Below are 19,816 nucleotides of genomic sequence, written 5' to 3'. Positions count from 1 at the left end.
GCGTTTGAGGTCATGTGTTTATAGTTCGTTGTACACAAAGGAATCGAGCACCCACCACGGGACTAGACCGCTCCCTAGAGTAGTACACATATCGATGGTAGCACCCCGGCTCAGGTCAGCGGCCGAGCACCGAGCCGCCGCGGTTCAGCTTGTCAAAGTCGTCCAGCAGCTGCGTGTCGAGCTCGAGGAACCGGTTCGCCGTCCCCTCCGGCATGCCCTCCTCGTTGAAGTCGGCGCCCGTGGCCCAGCCCGCGACCGTCTCGAGGCCCGCCGCGGTGTACTTGCCCGCGTAGATCGGCCCGACGGTGGCGTACTCGGCGGGGGCGGCGGGGTACGGGTAGTAGGAGCCGCCGACGTAGCCCGACACCTGCGACTCGTCCTGCACAACCTCGCCGCCGAGGTAGCCGCCGTCGTTGTTGCCGGGCACGACCGGCAGGTACTGCGTCCAGTCGTTCTGGTGCCCCGGCGTGCCCAGGTACTTGTCGGTCGAGAGGATGTCCGAGTTGGCGGCGTGGTCGTCGGTCGCGCCGTGGGTGTTGGCGCCGATGACGTGGGACGCGCCGTGCGCGAAGCCGGTCGTGGCGGCGTGCTCGAGGGAGGAGGTGCCGACGTTGGCGGCGCCGAGCGGCGAGGTGGTCTCCTTGCCGCCCGCCTCCGCGTGGTGGTCGCTCCACGCGCCCGTCCACACCTTCTCCTCCGGCGCGGCGGCGGCGAGCTTGCGCCGCTCCCCGCCGTCCTGCTCGGCGAGCGGCGCGCCGTGGTTGAGGGCGTCGAAGCTGTCGGCCGTCGCGGCGTTGAGGTCGTTGAAGCCCGTCGCCGGGTCGGTGGTGCCGGCGGCGACTCCGGCGCCCGCGTTGGCGTACTGGAGGCCGGTGGCGATGCCCTGGTTCATGTACGCCTGCCAGCCCGCAAAGTGGGGAGCCGAGGCGGCGCCGGACGAGGAGGGCGAGGCGGGCGCGGCGGCGGAGGCGGGCGCGGCGGCGGAGGCGGGCGCGGCGCTCGAGGCGGCGGGCGAGCCGAGCGCCGCGGTGAGCGAGTCGACGACCGAGATGATGCCGGCGGTGAAGGCGTCGGTCGAGGAGACGATCGGCGTGGCGACGGCAGAGGTGACGTCGGTCCCGATGGTGGAGGCCGGCGAGGCGGCGGTGGACGCTGAGGCGGCGGACGGCGAGGCGGCGGCGGCGGCGGGCTCGCCCTGGTGGTTGAGCGCGCTGAAGGCGTCCGCGGTCTGAGCGTTGAGGTCGTCAAAGGAGCCCTCGCCCGAAGCGCCGGTGCCGGCGTAGGCGGCGCCCGTCTGAAGGCCCTGGTTCATGTAGGCTTGCCACCCGGCGGTGAGCTCGCGTCCGTGGAGCGGGACCGGGGCGGAGTACGTGGCGATGATCGAGAGCATGCTTGGGCGGAAGGAGGTGGCTGTGCGTGACGAGTCGTCCTTGGGGATGATGCAGGGACGCGTCCACTTCCGTACTCGGTTGGCGGGACCGCCGAGGGCGCGCGCGCTTATTCTGCCATGCCGGTATCTGCGCCAAAAGAGCGACGTCGCGCACACACCATCATGATGTCGGCTTCCGCTCTCATTTCTTTTAGAGAGAGAGCCCGGGCGCTCTCGGCTACGGGACCGGCCCCAGCTTCGGCTGAGGGCTGACACGCTGCCGAGCCCAATTCACTGTGAGAGTCGTGATTTCTTGTTGGTTTTCAAATCTCTCTCTCTCTCTCTCTCTCTCTCTCTCTCTCTCTCTCTCTCTCTCTCTCTCTCTCTCTCTCTCTCTCTCTCTCTCTCTCTCTCTCTCTCTCTCTCTCTCTCTCTCTCTCTCTCTCTCTCTCTCTCTCTCTCTCTCTCTCTCTTCGTTTTCGGGGCTCTCGCCTCGCCCGAGAGAGAGAGAGAGAGAGAGAGAGAGAGAGAGAGAGAGAGAGAGAGAGAGAGAGAGAGAGAGATGCCCGAGCAGCCGCACCTTTCTTCGGCCTTGGCCACGTTGGCGAAGAGGCGACCATTTGCTGAGTTTTTTTCTTCATTCTTCGCGATGTCCGCCCGCCGGTTATCTGCGGCGGAGGCGAGGCGTCTCTACCCGCTCCGCGCTCCGGGCTCACATCCCTCGCGGGAAGCATGCTCACGAGAGCGATGGCTTTGAGGCCTCTTCGGGTTGAGGAGCGAAAGCATCCATCTTTCTCACCTTTCTCGGGTCCCTCCGGACCAGTACATGTGGGGAAAGAAGAAAACGCCGTGTTTTCGCCCCTGGCCCTGCAGTCTTATACGGCGGGATATACGGCGGGATACGGCGCGGGATATGGCGGGATATGACGAGATACGGTCAGATTTGGCGAGATACATCTCAAGATACCGCAAAGAAAAAGAACTCGCCCAAAAGGCTCATATTCAAATCACAAAAATGTGTGTGATTTGTCAGAGTATTTTACAAAGTTTTACCCTCTCACTGTGGGTTAAGAGCATAGAGTTGTTTGGTATCGCTACAAATCTCTCTCTCAAAAGAAGCGGTCCCTCTCACACGGAACACACGCACATCTTGCGCTCAGCCCATGCCGCCGCCCTCGGTGCGCGCCCATGCCGTCGCCCAGACGCGTGAGCAGCGCGCGTGTCACAAGACTGGCTCGCCGCGCACCCACACTGGAGTCAAAGTTTAAGGAGGCCGAGCTGTCCTCGCATTGTCGAGCGTTGCGAGGCTCTGCAGCAGCTGCAGCGAGTGCTGGCTTCCAGCCACCTGCTGCTTCTCCGCGCACGCGTCTCACACGCCACTCAGTGCAAACATCGAGTCAACGGTGCTGTTGACATTGTCCAAGCTGCGGCTGCTTGTGGCGATGAGAAGCTGCCCGCCGAAAACATTCATCGCAAACACGAATTCGCCTGGGCGCTGCAGCTGTGGTCGTAAGTCATACACCTGCAGCTGATCGCCCTCTGGTGTCAGCACAAAGACGCGCGTCCCTGCCAGATACCGCTCTGCGGTCACCTCCTCGCTCTCGTCGACCTCACCGTTCTCATCGAGATGTGGAAACTCGTCGTTGTACTCGAGCAGGTACAGGCGCCGCATGAAGTAGCGGAGCACGTGCGGCACTCGAAACGCACCCGTGATCTGGCGCAGCGGCTCGCCGGTGAAGGAAAAGACGCGTATGCTGCAGTCCGGCTCGTGGCCGACATACAGCTCCTTGCCAACGACAGCCATCCCATGCAGAGCACCACTCTGAAAGTCGCCAAACGTCAAGCGCGTCTCGAGCGTGCCCGGGTCCAGCGCGACGATCCACTCTCTTTCCTCCATCCTCTCCACCGCGAAGGATGGAGCGGACCAACAGGGGCGAGAGCGAGACCGAAGAACGAGAATGGCGCGGATGGAGCGCGCGCTGCTACCATGGAGTAGTCCGTCACCCGATACGATCGAATGTCACCGCCACAGCTGAAGATGCGGCCGTTGCCCGCTGCGAGGCGCCACGAAGGTTGGTGACTGCAGTGCAGGGTGAGCGGCTGGCAGTCGGAGCTCGGGTCGAGAATTGCGTGCATGTTGACGATGACGCGCATCCCGTCAGCACCAGCACCAGCGCCCATCCCTCTTGTGGAGGCAAGGCAGAGCCGCTCGTCATCCAGAGCGATGATGTCGTTCACGTGTGTATCATGCGGCATCAGCACGGGCGGGCTCACCTACCTCCGCAGCCCACGACGTACCGTATCCGTCGCCCACCACTCGGCATGCCACGTGCTGCACACGCGCCTCGCCTGGCGGTGCTTGACATCAAGCAGGGCCATTATGGACGCCAGCAAATCGAATAGCACGCTGTGCATGAGCTCCTGGAGCTGCTCGCGCGACATCATGGGCACCTCCTCGTCTGCATCTGCGTGCCGAGCGAGAAGCTCGTCCATCTCGGCTTGGACGGCAGCGGCGACGCGCTCGGCGAGCGTTTGATCGCTCGAGCTGGCAACCGCCGTGCGCTGCCGTTCAGTATCCATCAGTGATCAGTGTCCTCCATCTCGAGCTGCGCGGCGCGTTTGCCCGAGTTTCTTTTTTGTGGGGTGTTCTTCTCAACTCAGAAGAAAAGATTTTTCAAAAGAAAATGCCTCCCTCACGTGTGGTTGTGAACTCTGTGCAATTTCGGGCCCGGGCTTGTTTTGTTACCCCCCGCCCATCACGCACGTACCATGGTACGTATTGCATCATTCGAGGCATCGTCAACATGCAAAGAGCGGGCGACTCACAACGTCACAAGACACGGGCTGATCAGGCCCATACTTTTGATAGGCTTTAGGGGTATTTTGTGTATCTCTGTGCATCGTCTCTCAGGGAGCGACGCGGCTACTGATGTCGCTTCTCGCCTGCGCCATGTCCCGCCATTCGGTCAAGTTGTAGTTGTAGTTGTTGTTGTGATGTACTTGAGTTCATCTGGCAGTCGATCTTCTTGTGTATGCAGAATGATTGCAGGAATGGACAGATAAATCTACATGCCGATGGTCGCCACAGTTGCCATCCCAACAAGGCCTCGTCCGGAATCGCATCACGCATCGCATGCGGCGGGATGAAGGGCGCGTTCGCAAACGCACGAGGCAAGAAGTTGCACATATCGATGTCCGAGGAGGTGCGCGCTTCCATCTTTGAGCATCCGCCTCCCTGCCCCGTCCGATTTCCCAATGAGAAGCAGCGGAGGCGGTCGGACAGCGCCTCCTTGATGGCCGTGTCGTTCGGCAAGACCAGGGTATCATGCTCCATGTACAGAGACTTTTGAATTGCGGCGCCAACTGCGAATGTGAGGTGATCGTTGAAGGGTAAGGCGGTGAGCGAGATCGCAGCACCTGTGATGGACGAGCAGTTGGGCTGGGATTCGTAGAAGTCCACGAGGACAGTCTTTGCTGTTCGAATTCCTTCCTCAAAGTTGCGAACTGGCGCATCATAGCCGCCCGCAGTGTACAAATCTGTATCTAGGAGGACATTGTACTTCCTCCAGACTCGGTCGCTCAAGAACTGCCTGCCAATCGTCTCCCAAGCCCTCCGAGCCACGTCCACGCGGGGCACAATTGACCGTGTAGATCGGCCGCGGTGTGTGTGCCTCGACAAGAACAGATTGAATGCCTTTTGGGCAACCCCAGGAGACAATGAGGCTCGCTGCTTTGCAAGGACCCTGTAGGCATTTCGGTGCGTACTTCGGTTGAAAGACCACATTAGGCGGGCTCGTCGCCGATCAATCACGTCAAAGTTAATACCCGATGCACGCAACGCGCGCGAGATTCGCTTGAGTCTTGCTTCCCCCCTCGGACCGGTGAAGCGGTTCACGACCATGACGCGAACCTCACTTAGGTTGACATGCTCAGGGTCAACAAATGTGATGCCACGTGCGTCCCCGTCGCCAGGGTCTCGTGCGCCTTCGGCACGCATGTAGTTGTATATCATCCCATAATCCTCGAGGAAGCGCGAGTGAAAGCCAAGATGGCCGACCTCCACATCATTGATGTTTGCCCCGGTGCGTGTGATACCCCCGTAGCTTGCAATGTGCCCCGAAACCAGACTTGCCGAAGCAGGACCCACGATGGACCCAAATGACTCTTCTGAGAGGGCGAAGGGAAACGCGCCAATGGCCGCGCCAGCAGCCGATCCGCAGGACGAGCCGGACCCGTGGCCGTTGAGATACGGAGAGATGCACATGCCCCACCCGTGAACGCCTGCCTCATCCATTGCCAAAGGCGTCATGGTTGTCTTCGCAAGCGGTATGGCACCGTAATTGATCAATTGGTGGACAACAGTCGACGCCCTATGCTCACGGTGCGCGCCGTATAGCACGTGGCCATAGGTGGTCGGCTCGTCATAGACCTGGTGATGATCCTTGACGCCGAACGGAATGCACATCAGCGGGCCTCGATCCAATCCACGACTGAGCTGGTCATCCAAGTCGTGCGCCATGTCGATCGCAACCCGGTCGAAGATGTGCATCGCGACCGAGAGAAAGCGGTCCATTTCTCGCAGCCTGTCGAGGAAGGCGCGGACCAGGTTGACGCACGATACTCGTTTCGACCGAAGGAGGCTCGCGAGGTGCTTGATTGGACGATGAATGAGATCCTTAGGCGCTCCGGTGAAAGGAAGCTGACGAGAATCTGGTAGAGAGAAACTGACATCAGAGGGCTTGTTGTGGGATGTCGGCATGGCATGACCCCACGCGCGAGAGACGAAAGAGAAGCTGTCCGCCACCGGGAGCACAGAATCGGTCAAGCCCTCACGCGAGACTCGACCCAGATCCCGCACACGTCCTTGTTCAGCGTGGTTCCCGGAGACCGGGTGGGACGCGAGCAGTATGCTGATTAGCACGATGCGAGGGAACCTGCTAGGGAATAAGGGCAGCCAGCTGGACAGAGGAGAGTGCGTCGGCGGTGTTGATGACATGCTTCTCAAAGGTGTGACCGGCCCGCTCCCTTGTACGTACGTACTTTTAGCCTGTCTGCTGTGAGAGAGAGTTGTTTTGTTTAAATACTTTTAGCTTACTGGGAGAAAAGAGAGAGCAGGTTGCAAGTGCTCCAAGGTTGTGTCTCTCCCTTGTATCGTAAGTACTCCGTACCGGGAATCACAAGGCCCTCCCGCTCGGTCGTCGCCGCAGCCATCGGCTGATGCGGATGCCTCACTGTGGTCTTGTCACCGCCGCAAGCGCCGCACCGCCGCACCGCCCTCGCTACCGCAGCAGCCATGGTCAGGGAAGCCAACAGTGCCACTCCGCCCCCCATGGCCGCACGGGCGCTTGCCGTACCCCGTTCTTCCGGCAGGATGTCCTTGAGAAGGCTGCCCTTCAGCCCCTGCATCTGGCGGTCGGAAGGGGAGGAGGAGGCATACGCACATGCTCTACCCATGCGTGTGGAGGCCATGCACATCGCTTCGGAGGCAGGGGTGCATGTCTATATGCTATGGCGGCACGCGCATACGCATCGTTGCCGCGTCATCTCGCTGCCACGGCTGCCACACGCCAATTGGCGTCTGTGTGTGTGTGCGTGTGCGTGTGTGTGTGTGTGTGTGTGTGTGTGTGTGTGTGTGTGTGTGTGTGTGTGTGTGTGTGTGTGTGTGTGTGTGTGTGTGTGTGTGTGTGCGTGTGTGTGTGTGTGTGTGTGTGTGTGTGTGTGTGTGTGTGTGTGTGTGTGTGTGTGTGTGTGTGTGTGTGTGTCTCCGCCTGGACGGTCTTGTGCAGAGCACTCGCTCGCAGCACCGCGTGCGAGGGGCCACGAACGCGGGGGATACGGTGCAACGCGGCTGCGTCGGTGTGTGCGCGTATTGTGTCTCCCCTCGACCGCTAGTTGGGATACGAGAACACGTCTTCCGCTTCTACCTAGGAGCGCGCGCCGTCATCGCCGCCTCGCCAGCCTTGGGCCGCGACGGAGGAAGGCTGGCGAGGCGGCGCGAGGGTGGGGGGAAGTACGCCTCGACGCCTCGCTGCGTCGCCGCATCGAGCCCGCCGCCGCCGCCGCAGCCTTCAGTAAGCCTGACGGGGCCGAAAGGGCCCGCGCGAGCGAAGCCCCCGCCCCCATCCCCACCCCCATCCCCGCCCAGGTAGTGGCCGTCAAGTCGAGGCGCCGGCAAGGTCAAAGAAAAGAATTTTATATTCCGCTTCCTCGCACTTGGTGTCCAGTCCGAGCCTGGCTGTTCTTCACCTTTCTACCTACCTACCTACAACACTGGGCACAGGACTGGGCACGGGACTGGCGCGCACTGGCACTAACACAGGTACACCACTGGAGCCGCCTAAGCGACTCCGGCGAGGACGGCGAGGCACTTAGCTCCGTGCACTCGACCGCCCTCGCCGTTGGCAAGCTCATTCACAATCTGCTCTGCGATGGCCGTGTGAAGAACGACTGAGATGCGCTGCTTCTGCAGCCCCAGCCAGCTCTTGGTGGTCCAAGTCACCTCATCGAGGTACTGGGCCCGCATCAGCTTGTTCTGCAGCACGTTCGCCGCCTTCCGGAGGATCTCGCCGACCCCCTTCCCGAACCCGCCGAACGACTCGAACAGCAGCAGGTAGTGGCCGGCAGGTAGTGGCCGTCAAGTCGAGGCGCCGGCAAGGTCAAGAAAAGAATTTAAACAAAACAACTCTCTCTCACAGCACACAGGCTCGACACAGGTGCGAACTGGCGCGTGCTAGTACTATCACCGGCACACCACCGGAGCCGCCTAAGCGACTCAAGAAAAGAATTTAGACAAAGACGCGTCACAGCAGACAGGCTCGACACAGGTGCGAACTGGCGCGTGCTATACTATCACAGGCACCCAACCGGAGCAAAGAAAAGAATTCCCGCGAAAAAGAGTTGTTTTTAACCAAGAATTCGCTGCCGCGGTCAAAAGAATTTATCCGGCCTCACTCGCACAAAAGAAAAGAAAGGTACTTACGGGGCCAACCCACGTGTGTTATGGCCCTGCGACCGCGCACCCCCCAGGGTCAGGGCTCTCTAGCCCGCAGCCCGACCCCGAGCATCCGGCCCGCTGGGTGCGCTTCGCTTCTTACTTAGCTCCCCGGCCCTGGGTGTAAGGTTGCCAACTGACTGCACTCCAAGTGCTCCAAGTGCTGCGAAATTTGAGGTCTAGTAAGCACACACACACACACACACACACACACACACACACACACACACACACACACACACACACACACACACACACACACACAGTAAGGTAAGTTCTCCCCACACACGAGGTGGTGGTGGGGCAAGGGGGCGACCGTGTGAAGGAGAATGCGTGCAATTTCGTTTACGTGAACTCTTCTCGCCTCGGGACAAATGCCTGCTCTGCAGCAGCCGCACCTCTTCGTCTTCGGCCTTGGCTACGTCGGCCTGCAGGCCGCGCTCACCGCCCGCGACCTCGGCTGGCGCGTCTCTGGCACCTGCCGGTCAGCCTCGCGCGCCAGCGAGATTGCAGCTGCGACTGGGCTGACGTCTGTGCACGCCTTTGATCTGGACGAGGAGTACGCGGGCCTGACTGAGGCGGGCCTGGCCCAGCTCGCCGATGCGACACACCTCCTCGCGACCGTGCCGCCGGTCGCCGACTTCGACCGCGACCCGCTCCTCGCGCTGCACGCTGAGGAGGTGGAGCGCGCGTGCGGCGGCGCGGACGGGAGGCTGCGGTGGGTGGGCTACCTCTCGACGACGAGCGTGTACGGCGACCACGACGGTGGGTGGGTCGGCGAGCTCGCCGAGACACGCTGCGCGCCCGGCAGCGCCAGCGCGCACCGCCTCGCAGGAGGGCGCCGTCGAGGAGCCCTCGCGGCGAACCTTCTCGGAGCCTTCTCCCACAGGCGCGCACCGTCTCGCCGCCGAGCGGGAGTGGCTGCACGTCGGCCAGCGAGCTGCCGCGCCGCCTCGCGCGTGCTGCTTCCGCCTGGCCGGCATCTACGGCCCCGGACGCTCCGCACTCGATACGGTGGCGCGAGCGGCGGCGGTGCGGGCCGACAAAGGCGCGGGCGAGGGCGCGGGGGAGGGGGGGGGGGAGGGTGGACCGCCGCCGCCGCCGCCTGTGCGGTACGTCTCCCGCATCCATGTCGAGGACATCTGCGCCGCGCTGCTCGCGTCGATGGTGCAGCCGGCAGGCGCAGCCGACAGCTCCGGCGAGCTGCCTTCTTTCCCTGCCTTCTCTTCCCCTCGCACCGGCGACGCGTGGCAGGCGCCCCCGGCCTCTCTGACGCTCCTCGGAGCACTCCTGCAGGTATCTTCAACCTCGCCGACGACGCGCCGGCGCCTCGCGGCGAGGCACACGCACACACACAACAAACACACACATCTCACTCATGGGCCACTCACCCACGCGCGCTGGGCCTTGCTCTCTGGGTGCCGTTGGGCTCCTGCCTTTGGACGTGGAGTTGCGACGGTTGCCTGGCCTTGCCCCACCACCTCGCGTGAGTGAAGCCCACCTTGCCTTTACCTCACCTTGCCTCTTTACCTCACCATACCTTAGGTCATGGCGCACGCCGCAGCACTACTCGGCGCGCCTCTAGCCGCAGCTGGCGACGCAGACGCAGCAGGCGCGCGATGCGCCGGCTCCGGTCCCCAGGTCCCCGCCCCTGACGTAAAGGCCCCCGGACCCCGAACCCTAGGCGCGGGCGCGAGCCGCCGCGCTCGCCGCCGCGCCGCAGAGCACAAGCGCGTAGACAACGCGCGGATGCGCCGCGTGCTGCTGCCGGGCGGCCTAAGGTACCCGACGTACCGTGAGGGGCTCGCCAAAATTGCGCAGCGCGAGCAGAGGCGCGGGTCGGTTGCGCCGCCGGGGTGACACTTACCGCTCGGGAATTCGTCTCTCTCGATAACCAAAAATCAATCAGGCGGGGAGCCTGTGAGCTGTGTCACGTGTCAGGCCACCCTGCACACATGCTTGTTGGGGATTTTACTTGTGTGCGTCCCCCGTCCCGCGCCAGTGGGATGAAATTCTTTCCAGCACCAAGCATTGAGACCGATGCCCTCGCCCAGCGAGAGTGCCGAGCGAGTCTGCTCTGGCAGTACCGGCCACAGAGCGCAGAGGATAGGACTTAGGACGACAGCATGGCTCGTCGCTCGACGGCAGCCTGCCCAGTATGCTCTTGGCATTCTGTACAGCCTCGCCAGGCTCTCTGAGACGGCCTGCAGGGCCGGCGCGGACCGCCTCGGGCGCGATGGCTCTCCTCAGTACACCTACCTCTTCGAAACGATGCCTGTCGGCTCTCCAATCTCGTCGCGCCGGCGGCAGGCCCGCATGGCGCGCTGCTCGATGGCAGCCTGCTAAGTACGCCTTGGACAGTGACTTCTGCCTCGCTGCTCTTACTGCAGCCGCCTCCGGGGCCGGCGCCGGCCGCCTCGCTTCGCCAGTGCTGTCTACGCCTGCGACACGCGTGTCGGCTCGCAGCCCGCGTCGCCCGCGGCGGGCCCGCATGGCGCGCCGCTCGTCGGGAGCGTGCCCAGCAGGCTGTGCAGGGCAGTCTGCCTCACTCAGGGCGCCGCCGCCGCTGCGCGGGGCCGCCACCGGCGCTGCTGCCGTGAACACTGCCGCCGTGTACGTCACCATCGCCTCTCTACGTCGCCGATCTCGCCGACGCCGCTCGCCGCTCGCCGCCGCCCTGCCCTGCCCCGCCCAGCCCTCGCACAAACAAACCAACACGCACACACACACAGAAACAGACAGACACACATACAGACACACAAAACACCCCCTGCCCCAACCTCGAGCGCCCCGCGCCCTCCCGCCCCACGCCCTGCGCCTCACGCCGCGCGTCCCACGCACGCCCCGCGCGCCCCGCGCCCCCACGCCCCTCACCTCGCGCCTCACGCCTCCCTCCCCACCCTCTCAGGCATTTCTCCCCCCCTGCTGCTCGCCGACTCCTCCTCCCCCCGCATGACCGACGACTACCCGTCCTTCGGCGACTCTCCTCCCTCTTCGGCGCCAACGTCTACTACCCGTTCGCGGCCCGGTGAGGGGCGGGAGAGCAGCCATTCCAACGGCTGGGAAAGTTTCTGAACGGCCGTGCATGCATCTGCATGCCGGACAACTAAGAAGGTCCCTCGCTCCCGCTCCTCTCTCGGAAGACGCGCGCCTGCCGGGGGGACTCGCTTGCGATCCTGTTCCAGCCAGAGGCCGCGAGCTCGGTGTTGAAGTCGATGCATCTGATAGCGACCTCAAGAGCGCATACCACCAGCTTGCGCGTCAATTTCATCCCGACAAGAACCAAGGCAACGCCGAGGCGGAGCGCAAGTTTGCCGACGTGACCTCCGCATACCAGGCGCTCTCGGCGATGCCTGCAGACAAGAGAGCCGCAGCGAAGCGGGCAGCGAAGCGGGAGCGGTCGAAGAAGCACGGGCGGGACCACGGGCGGGATCACGGGCGGGACCACGGGCGGGACCACGGGGCGGCACCGTCACGGGAAGCCGCGCCCGCGGAAGCCGACGTGGGCCAGGGACAGGGGCAGCCGCCGACGCAACCACTCTCGGGTGGGGTGCAGGGACAGGCGGGGCATCCGAACAAGAAAGGCGCCAGCTCGCAGCCCAAAGCGCGCGGCGCTCAGTTCAACTTCCAGGATAGACTCGCTGAGGAGCAGCGGCAGAAACGGCAGGCCGCCGCACCCGAGGCCGAAAGCATGGAGCGTAGCGACGCGGGCGCCGACGGAGCCGATGCAAGGGACAAGCAGGTGCCGCGCCATAAGATCCGCTTGCCACCTGCTCGTCTCGGCATGCCGCCTTGCGCCCCATGGCCATCCCCGGCCGCTTGTGCCCGCCAGAGTTCGCGTCGCCGTGTCTTCTGAGCACTTTCACCACATCTCTCGATCTCACAGCGCCTGACGGGCTTGGAGGGCTTCGAGTGTTGCGTTGGCATCGTCACCGCACTCCTGGCATGCCAGACGCTCTGCCACGGGGTGGTACGCTGCATTTTCAACCCGCCGTGCCTGAATGATGGTGGAATTAGTGAGGAGGGCGTTCAGAAGTGGGGCAGGAAGGACTTCGAAAAGCAGTATGATGCTCACCAACGCGTGTGAGATTTTCGTTTGTGAAAGTGCCGCGTGAACTCCGCGAGCGGTGTGCGGCCACGAAGCTTGTAGCACGCATCTCTTGACTCTTCTCTTCTACCGTTTTCGTTTTTTCCGTCTCCGCGGATATTTGTTTTTTTGAATTGGTTTGTGCAGGAGCACTCCTGTGACTGTGATGCTGTGACCTGTGGTTCCCATGGTGCATGGATCTTCGTTGGATGTGTGCGCGCAGGGGCGCAGCCTGAGAGTGAGACCGTCCGGTGGGCTAGTGCCGTGAACGGTTCGTACAAAAGGGTCACAAAAAGGTCATTCGCGCGATGTAACCCGATGGGGGACGCCGCCGTCCTCGGCCAGGTGCTCGCCGCGCCTCGAGCTGCTCGCGGTGCACGGTCCGCATCATGACCTGTGCACCGCGAGCAGCTCAGCCTGTGCCGACCACATGCCCGAGCTTGGTGGCGCGTCGCGATATCGGGCAGTATTGCTCGATTTTAGCCCCCCGCTACCCGGTTGCACTCGTGCGACGTAGCGGGGGGCCACAACTACGTTTACGAAAACATAAGTAGTCCCGCGAGGTGTGAATTGGCCGCCCCAGTAGCCCCCATTTCCACTGGGGACGCTTTTTCGTGGCAAACCCAAAGTTGCGCTGCGCGCGAAGCCGCTTTTGAAAGCGCGAAACGAATCTCGTCCTACCTCCCACCGGCCCCACCGGCTTTCGTCGCCCATGCTCGGGTTGACTTGAGTGCCGCTCGACTGGCCGATGAAGAGCGACCCGTACGACGCGCACTTGTCGTCCTCCCTCCTCGCCACATGACGGCCGCCCTCCGACACCGACAGTCGCGCTCCGCACGCCTTCGAGGTCAGCTGCGGCCGAGCGACGATCGGCTCGTCTTCTCCGATCGCTGGGCGCGGTCACTCTCCGGCCCATCACCCGCCTGCCGATCACCTGTCCGCCTCGCCGCGCGCGGGCCGCTCGCCTGCTCGCCACCGCCGCCGCGTTTCCCCGCGCCGCCACGCTTCCCTGTGCACCTGACCGCGCTCGAGCCGCCGCGTTTCCCCGCGCCGCCACGCTTCCCTGTGCACCTGACCGCGCTCGAGCTGCGCACAGACGGCGCGCTCTGGCAGACAGAGCAGCGGCCGCCCAGGCGGTCGCTGCTCCGCCCAGTCCGAATCCGTCCGCCCGCGCGTGCCGCTGCCGCCGCCGCCGCCACCACCGCGCCGCGCTTCCCCGCGCCGCCACGCTTCCCTGCACCTGACCGCGCTCGAGCTGCGCAGGCAGACGGCGCGCTCTGGCAGACAGAGCAGCGGCCGCCTGGGCGGCTGCTGCTCCGCCCCGTCCGAATCCGTCCGCCCGCGCGTGCTGCTGCCGCCGCCGCCGCCGCTCCACCCGGTTGCCGTGTGTCGTGAGAGTTTGCTTTGTGCATGTGTATGTCGAATGTGTGTGGACTTATGTCACACTTGAGCCTCTATCTATGATTAGTAGACCGGTACTCGGGTTTGGATGGTAGCGGGGGGCCCCGCCGGAGGCTGGTTACTGATCCGCTGGGCGCCAGCGTCGCGGACAGAGGGACACACAGGGCTGGGGAGGGGCTGCAGATGACCGGGGGCACCCACTGGGCAGACCCCATATGCAAAAAACCCCGCATCCTTGCTGTATGTTGCGCGCTTGCATCGTGATTTCGCGGCCGACGCATGGTCGGTATGCGTTCGGTGTCTGTGCTGTAGGTGCCTGTCGGGGTGTGTGCGTCGTGTGCGTAGGGGATCCGTAAGGATGTGCCCGCAAGGCGCACCTAGAGAGAGTAAGTGGCGTTCCGTAGCGCCATTTATTAATACAAACAAAGGACGGCTAGGACTCGCGTCCGTCCATGGTCCCACGCAACCAGGGCCCCTTTTTTTGTTTTTTGGGGATGCATGTTTTGATACCATGGCTCCTCCCGACGTGCCGCTCGCACTGCAGGTGCTCACTTCCCCACTACAGCACGACCTCGTAGCGGCGGCCTACGACGGCTGGCTGAGGTTTCTGCCCGATGAACGCCAGCTCGTCATCGTTTCCGAGGAGAAGGATCACTATGGCCGCTTTCCAGTGCTGCGTGCCAGCTCGAAGCTGCTCTTCAACAAGACGCGGTTGGCCTGGGACGTGCTTCTCCAACGAGCGCCGGCGAGCGTTACTTGGTTCGGGCGCCTCGATGGCGACGCCGTACTGGACGTGCTGCGTCTCTGTAGGATGCTCAACAGCGCGCTTAATTTGACATCGGACGTGCATGGAAATGACGACAAGAACAGCCGTCGCGTATACACCGGGCCTGAGTGCGTTGGGACACCTGAACCAGATGCGAAGCCCCGTGGCTGTGGGGAAAGCATTGACTGCTTCAGGCTCAACCAGTCGACGAGAAAGTACGTTGGCACTGGGACGGGCATGTACCTCAACCGCCTCGCGCTCAATGACTACACGAAAGGCATGAACCAGTGCCCTGACTTCGCCATACGTCGTTCCGGCTGGGGTGGCACGCGCGGAACGGGCGAGGACCTTGCAACGGGACAGTGCCTTGGGTCCATGGGCATCGACGTAGCGTGTTGGGGGAGCTTGAAGCTCCAGAGCCATGGCGTCTACCACCAGATATGGGGCCGTGGCCGTTGCCCGACGAACTCAAACCGGACCCGTTGCCCGACCGGACTCAAACAGGTGGAACCAGGCTTCCTGGTAGTTCACGGCGTCAAGGAGGTCACGTGGCACGCCCCACTTTTTAAGATGCTGCGCGCTGCCTGGCCGCAAGCGAAGCTGCGACCAGCGTCATCGTCATCTGCGAAGAGCCGCCTGCCTGCTCGTCAAGCGGGTCGCGGGGGGACCAGACGGGCGAGTGAGTGGAGGGTGGCGTCGGCGCGCCGTGAACGACGACCACCGTGAAAGGTCCGGCTGCGGTGTCGGCCGCACCGGGCTGCGCCACCAATCAAGCCATGCGCCGGGTTTCGGCCTGCAGCTGCGGTTCGCGTCGGACGCAACGCAGCAGCTCGTACTGAATGCGAGCGAGCGAGGCCGTCGACATCGGTCGGTCGGTCGCGGTCCGCGGGGTACACGACGCGCTCGGCGTGCGCCGTTCGCCGGCGCCGTCGTGAAACCGTTCGATGGCGCGCGCACGCGCGCGCGCGCGCGTGGGGGGGGTTAGGTAGGTAATAGAAGGCCCGCAGGCCGCTTTGAGGGCAGGTAGGCAGGGGGATAGGGTAGGTAATAGCGTGTCGATTTGGAGGCTTATCTCCCACTTGGATTACCTCACTCAGAACGTGAGGCGTGTGGGGCGGTGCACGCTGGGGCTCGGCCCCAAGTGCGCTGGCCTCGCGTCTCGAGGGGAGGGCGGCTCGTAACTGAGGTCCGCCGTCAGAGACAGTCGTCCTCCCCTCAACCCGACGAGAGTGCGCGGGCAGTCCCCGTGGCTGCAGTCGCGCTTCCGAGCCGACTCCGCCCCTCTCTCCACCCGGCCATTCCAACGGCCAGGCCGCTCGCTTAAGGCTGATTGGCTAGACGAGTGGCCTACCTCCATGGGGCTGTTGGCACGGGGGGGGGTGTCAATCACGCTCCCGCGGGACGCCGGAGAGATCGGGTTGGTCTCCCCCGCCTTCAGCCCTGACCCGACGGGGACGCCATCACCCTCGCCCAGGGATCTACAACGCTGTCTTAAGGTCTGACCTGTGGGCTCTGCCTGCGCTCGGCACCGGGCACCGCCAGAGTATACAAAATGCGCCTGCGGGCGGACCCTCACAGATCACAGATCGCTCACACACACACGGCACAACCTTGGTCGCCTCCAGGCCATCTGCTGAGGCCATCCTCTCCGACCTTATCGTGTTGCTTCCGGCCATCCTCAAAGCATGATGGCAGAGCCGAAGAGTTTGTCCATCATGCGCGACGTGGACGCGCCATGTAGCCCCGTGGACGCGCCATGTAGCCCCGCCTCGAACAACTGTGCGCCGACTGACTGCCTCGTAACGCTCACCGACTGCCTCGTGCCGTGCCTCTCGACGGCAGGGTGTGTGGTCTGCGGGCCGTGGTGTGTCGCGCCGTGCTCGACGCTTTGCCGCACGGCCACGTGCGGGTGCAGCGACGGCTGCTGCCTGAGAGCCATCCGCTGCCAGGACGGCTGCCAAAACCGACTGGCGAGCTATCGGTATCAGTATTGCCCTTCGGACGCGAACGGCCTGCCTTCGTGCTGCGTATGCCCTTGCGGGCCGTGTGCCTGCTGCCTCTCGTGCACAGTCTTCCTGCTCGGACAGTTGGACGCTGTCTCGATCGCGGACCCGGAGATCGACCGGCAGCGCTGGTTTGGTGACACGTTTTGGATCGGCGGCAAACTGGCGGTTGCGAGCACGGCCGAGGTGCATCGGCGGCTGCTTGGACCGATGGACCGGGGCTTCTACATCGGCAAGCCAAACGTGCGGCCAACTGCGATGAGCCCGTCCTACCCGGGAGAGCGGCTCTTTCCCCTCGCGCTCGCGTCCGGCGATGGCGCACCGGGAAACAATGGCGCCTGCCTCGCCCACCCACGCCCACGACACGCCCACGACACATTTCACGACGCGTCCACGACGCGTCCCCAGGTGCGCACGCCTCGTTCCGAAAGCAGTTCTTCCGCTACCTGATGAACGACGGCACGCGCGCCCGCGCCGCGCCGACCGAGCCGCTCGTCGCAGCGGCGCTCCAGGCGGTGCGGGCGGCGGCGGCCGAGAGCGGAGGCGAGATGAGCGCGGCGCTGAGGGCGGCGACGCAGCTGTACATGGCACGCACCATCTTTTGGGCCGTCTTCCAGGTCAGACGCCTCCTAGACACTTCGCAGACACTTCGCAGACACATCCGAGACGGCTGCCGGTCCGCCTCTTGCAGGCCGGCCTCGGCACGGAGAGCTCGGGTCATCTCGGGGTCATCTCGGGTCATCTCGGGGTCATCTCGGGCCTATCTCAGGCCTATCTCGGGCTCGTCTCGGGCTCATCTCCCCTCAGGTCGACCTCGGCCCGGAGAGCTCAGTCGAGTGCCGCGCAGCGATTTGGGCGATGAGCGTGATCAACGCAGTCGTCCTGCCGTACATTGTCGGCTTGCAGAGCGCTCCGCAGCTCGTGGCCCCAGATGCGGAACATCTCTCCCCCTCTCTCCCCAGATCTTGGGCCCCAGATGGGGAGTGAAGACCCGGGTACCCGAGTACTAGTGCTCGAGACGAGGCACGCCTTCCGCTGTATCCAGCTGTATTGAGTCGCCCTGTGCTAGCGCGGTGCTCTGAGTACCCCGCGCGACACCTCTCGCCCTGACTACTCTGGTGTGCCCCCAGGCTCGAGACGCTGCACGCGCTCATGCTTGGCTGCCCGGCCCTGGCAGAGTACGAGGCGGAGCTGGCGCTGCCCATGGAGGCGACCCGGGGAGGCAGGGAGAGAGGAGGCGGCTCGTGAGCAGGTGGACCCCGCGCTGCCAATGTGCCCCGACAAGGGCCGCTTCGTCGACCAAGTGCTGCCCGTGGTCTACATCGCCGCGCTGCAGGGCGTGCCTTCCCTCGCGGCAGCGCTACTCGCCGACTCGCACGGCGAGAAGGCGAGATCACCCGAGATCACCCGAGATCACCCGAGATCGCCCGAGATCACGAGAGGGGGGGGGGAGAGGTCGTATCCTGCTCACCGACTCGCACGGCGACAAGGCGGCGCGCGTCGACGGCGGGGCGGCGGCGGACGGCGGCTGCCCGCACGCAGACAGCTGGCGCGCTGGTGGCCTGCCGTTCGCGGACAGCTGGCGCAAGGGCCTGCCGCGTGACTTCGCGCTGCCCTTTGGCGACCGCGATCGGATGCGGCTCGTCGTGCTCGAGACGGCGCGTGCCGACGCTCCTCACACGCCCCGGCGCCTGCCAGCAGCGAGACACGGGGCAACCTCGCCAGTGACTCCTCTGCTCTCTCTCTCTCTCTCTCTCTCTCTCTCTCTCTCTCTCTCTCTCTCTCTCTCTCTCTCTCTCTCTCTCTCTCTCTCTCTCTCTCTCTCTCTCTCTCTCTCTCTCTCTCTCTCTCTCTCTCTCTCTCTCTCTCTCTCTCTCTCTCTCTCTCTCTCTCTCTCTCTCTCTCTCTCTCTCTCTCTCTCTCTCTCTCTCTCTCTCTCTCTCTCCGAGGGGCAGACCATTTGGTAGACCAGTCTGACCGGAGTCCACCGCAGTCTACTGGTAGACGAGACGGGCCACCACTCACCTCTCTCTCCCCCCCTCCCTCCTCCTTCAGGCGCGGCTCAACCCGCCCGTCCCCGAGGAAGTGTCTCGGACGTGTCTCGGAAGTGTCTAGGCGCGGCTCAATCCGCCGGTCCCCGAGACCGTCGCTGTCTCGTGCGAGCCCGAGGAGCCTCGGATCAACAGCTCGCAAAGAGGCGCCGTTCACAGGAGTGTGCCGTGAACAGGTACGAGCCCGAGGAGTTTCAGATCGGAGGCCTCGGCAGGCGCGACAGACAGAGCGACAGAGCGACAGGGAGACCGAGAGACAGGAAGACCGAGCCCTTCATACTGCCCCGCACGCTCTCCCACGGCTCTCTTGAGCTCTCTTGACACGCCCGGTTTCGACATAAGGCGGGCGTTCCCGCCGGGCTGCCCCGTCCTCCTCTCTTACGCCAACGTCGCGCTCGACGAGGCTGTCTACCCTCGGCCGCGCACCTTTGCGCCGTACGAGCGCGCGTCCGCGCTGTGGGGGCCGGAGGCGAGCTTCGTCGGCTACAACGGCGTCGGCGACCGCGGCGACCGCCTTTGCCCGGGGCGCGACCTGAGCATCGACATCCTGATCAACCTGCTCGAGGCGGTGCGAGGGCCGGCGGCATAACGTTGCTGTAGTAGGGTGATTGCATGAAATCCCAACCAGTGCGCCAGGAGCGCAACGCGTATACTAGTTACTACGATGTGTTGGGTTGTTGCAAGTCTTGAGTACTGCGGGTGCGGCGCGCGGTCCGGCGGCGGCGCGTTTGCGGTTGTGCCTTTTCGCCGGTGCTTCTGGCGGTGACGGTGTTCACATTCAGCGCGTGTATTTCCACATGTCTGTAGGAGTAAATGTACACGTATACGTGGGCCGAGCACAGAGTGTCGGGGGCACTGCAGATATCATGCCCCCTCGCGTCACACTGACTGTGTCTCAGAGTCGCAGTCACACACACCACTCACAACACAGCACCGTGCAACGCGAGAGGCCCGGTCTGTCGGCGAGCCGGCATGGACCATGGTGCCACAATCATGGAGACATGCCGAAGACATGCTGCAATGCCCCGCGCGCCCCTTTGCGCATGCTGCCACCGCAAGAAGAGCAAAGCCTTGCCCACGTGGGCCACAACGGCCACACACGACACACCACTGCCAACTTCACGCCCCGCCCTCGCCCCGCCCTCTGG

General features: G+C 63.9%; 5 protein-coding genes across 5 annotated transcripts; 3 read left to right on the top strand and 2 right to left on the bottom strand.

Moving 5' to 3' along the window:
- EMIHUDRAFT_440197 (hypothetical protein) lies at positions 1-1,429 on the bottom strand. The gene is given in 2 exon segments (XM_005790262.1): positions 1-978; positions 997-1,429. 2 exon segments carry the CDS (start codon positions 1,388-1,390, stop codon positions 116-118), a joined length of 1,257 nt encoding a protein of 418 aa, XP_005790319.1. The 5' UTR covers positions 1,391-1,429; the 3' UTR covers positions 1-115.
- A 1,309-nt stretch (positions 1,430-2,738) lies between these two features.
- On the bottom strand, positions 2,739-6,700 carry EMIHUDRAFT_109495 (hypothetical protein; the record flags this gene model as incomplete). The annotated part of the gene is made up of 6 exons (XM_005790261.1): positions 2,739-3,351; positions 3,684-3,834; positions 4,787-4,912; positions 5,750-6,079; positions 6,230-6,303; positions 6,633-6,700. The coding sequence occupies 6 exons, from the start codon at positions 6,698-6,700 to the stop codon at positions 2,739-2,741; spliced, it is 1,362 nt and encodes a 453-aa protein (XP_005790318.1).
- A 2,361-nt stretch (positions 6,701-9,061) lies between these two features.
- EMIHUDRAFT_58599 (hypothetical protein) lies at positions 9,062-9,539 on the top strand (the record flags this gene model as incomplete). The annotated part of the gene is made up of 2 exons (XM_005790260.1): positions 9,062-9,133; positions 9,213-9,539. Coding segments are annotated over 2 exons (399 nt in total), but the record flags the coding sequence as incomplete, so codon positions are not given.
- A 1,906-nt stretch (positions 9,540-11,445) lies between these two features.
- EMIHUDRAFT_224853 (hypothetical protein) lies at positions 11,446-12,683 on the top strand (the record flags this gene model as incomplete). Its single annotated transcript, XM_005790259.1, has 4 exons — positions 11,446-11,474; positions 11,550-12,102; positions 12,247-12,422; positions 12,671-12,683. 4 exons carry the CDS (start codon positions 11,446-11,448, stop codon positions 12,681-12,683), a joined length of 771 nt encoding a protein of 256 aa, XP_005790316.1.
- A 3,549-nt stretch (positions 12,684-16,232) lies between these two features.
- Positions 16,233-19,816, top strand: EMIHUDRAFT_440193 (hypothetical protein). Its single transcript, XM_005790258.1, has 9 exons — positions 16,233-16,951; positions 17,026-17,234; positions 17,425-17,534; positions 17,748-17,802; positions 17,870-18,004; positions 18,108-18,275; positions 18,733-18,773; positions 18,845-18,883; positions 19,011-19,816. Exons 1-9 carry the CDS (start codon positions 16,300-16,302, stop codon positions 19,255-19,257), a joined length of 1,656 nt encoding a protein of 551 aa, XP_005790315.1. The 5' UTR covers positions 16,233-16,299; the 3' UTR covers positions 19,258-19,816.

This window comes from Emiliania huxleyi (genome assembly GCF_000372725.1).
Source record: "Emiliania huxleyi CCMP1516 chromosome Unknown EMIHUscaffold_120, whole genome shotgun sequence".
NCBI classification, from domain to species: domain Eukaryota; phylum Haptophyta; order Isochrysidales; family Noelaerhabdaceae; genus Emiliania; species Emiliania huxleyi.
This window is presented reverse-complemented; position numbering and strand designations above follow the sequence as displayed.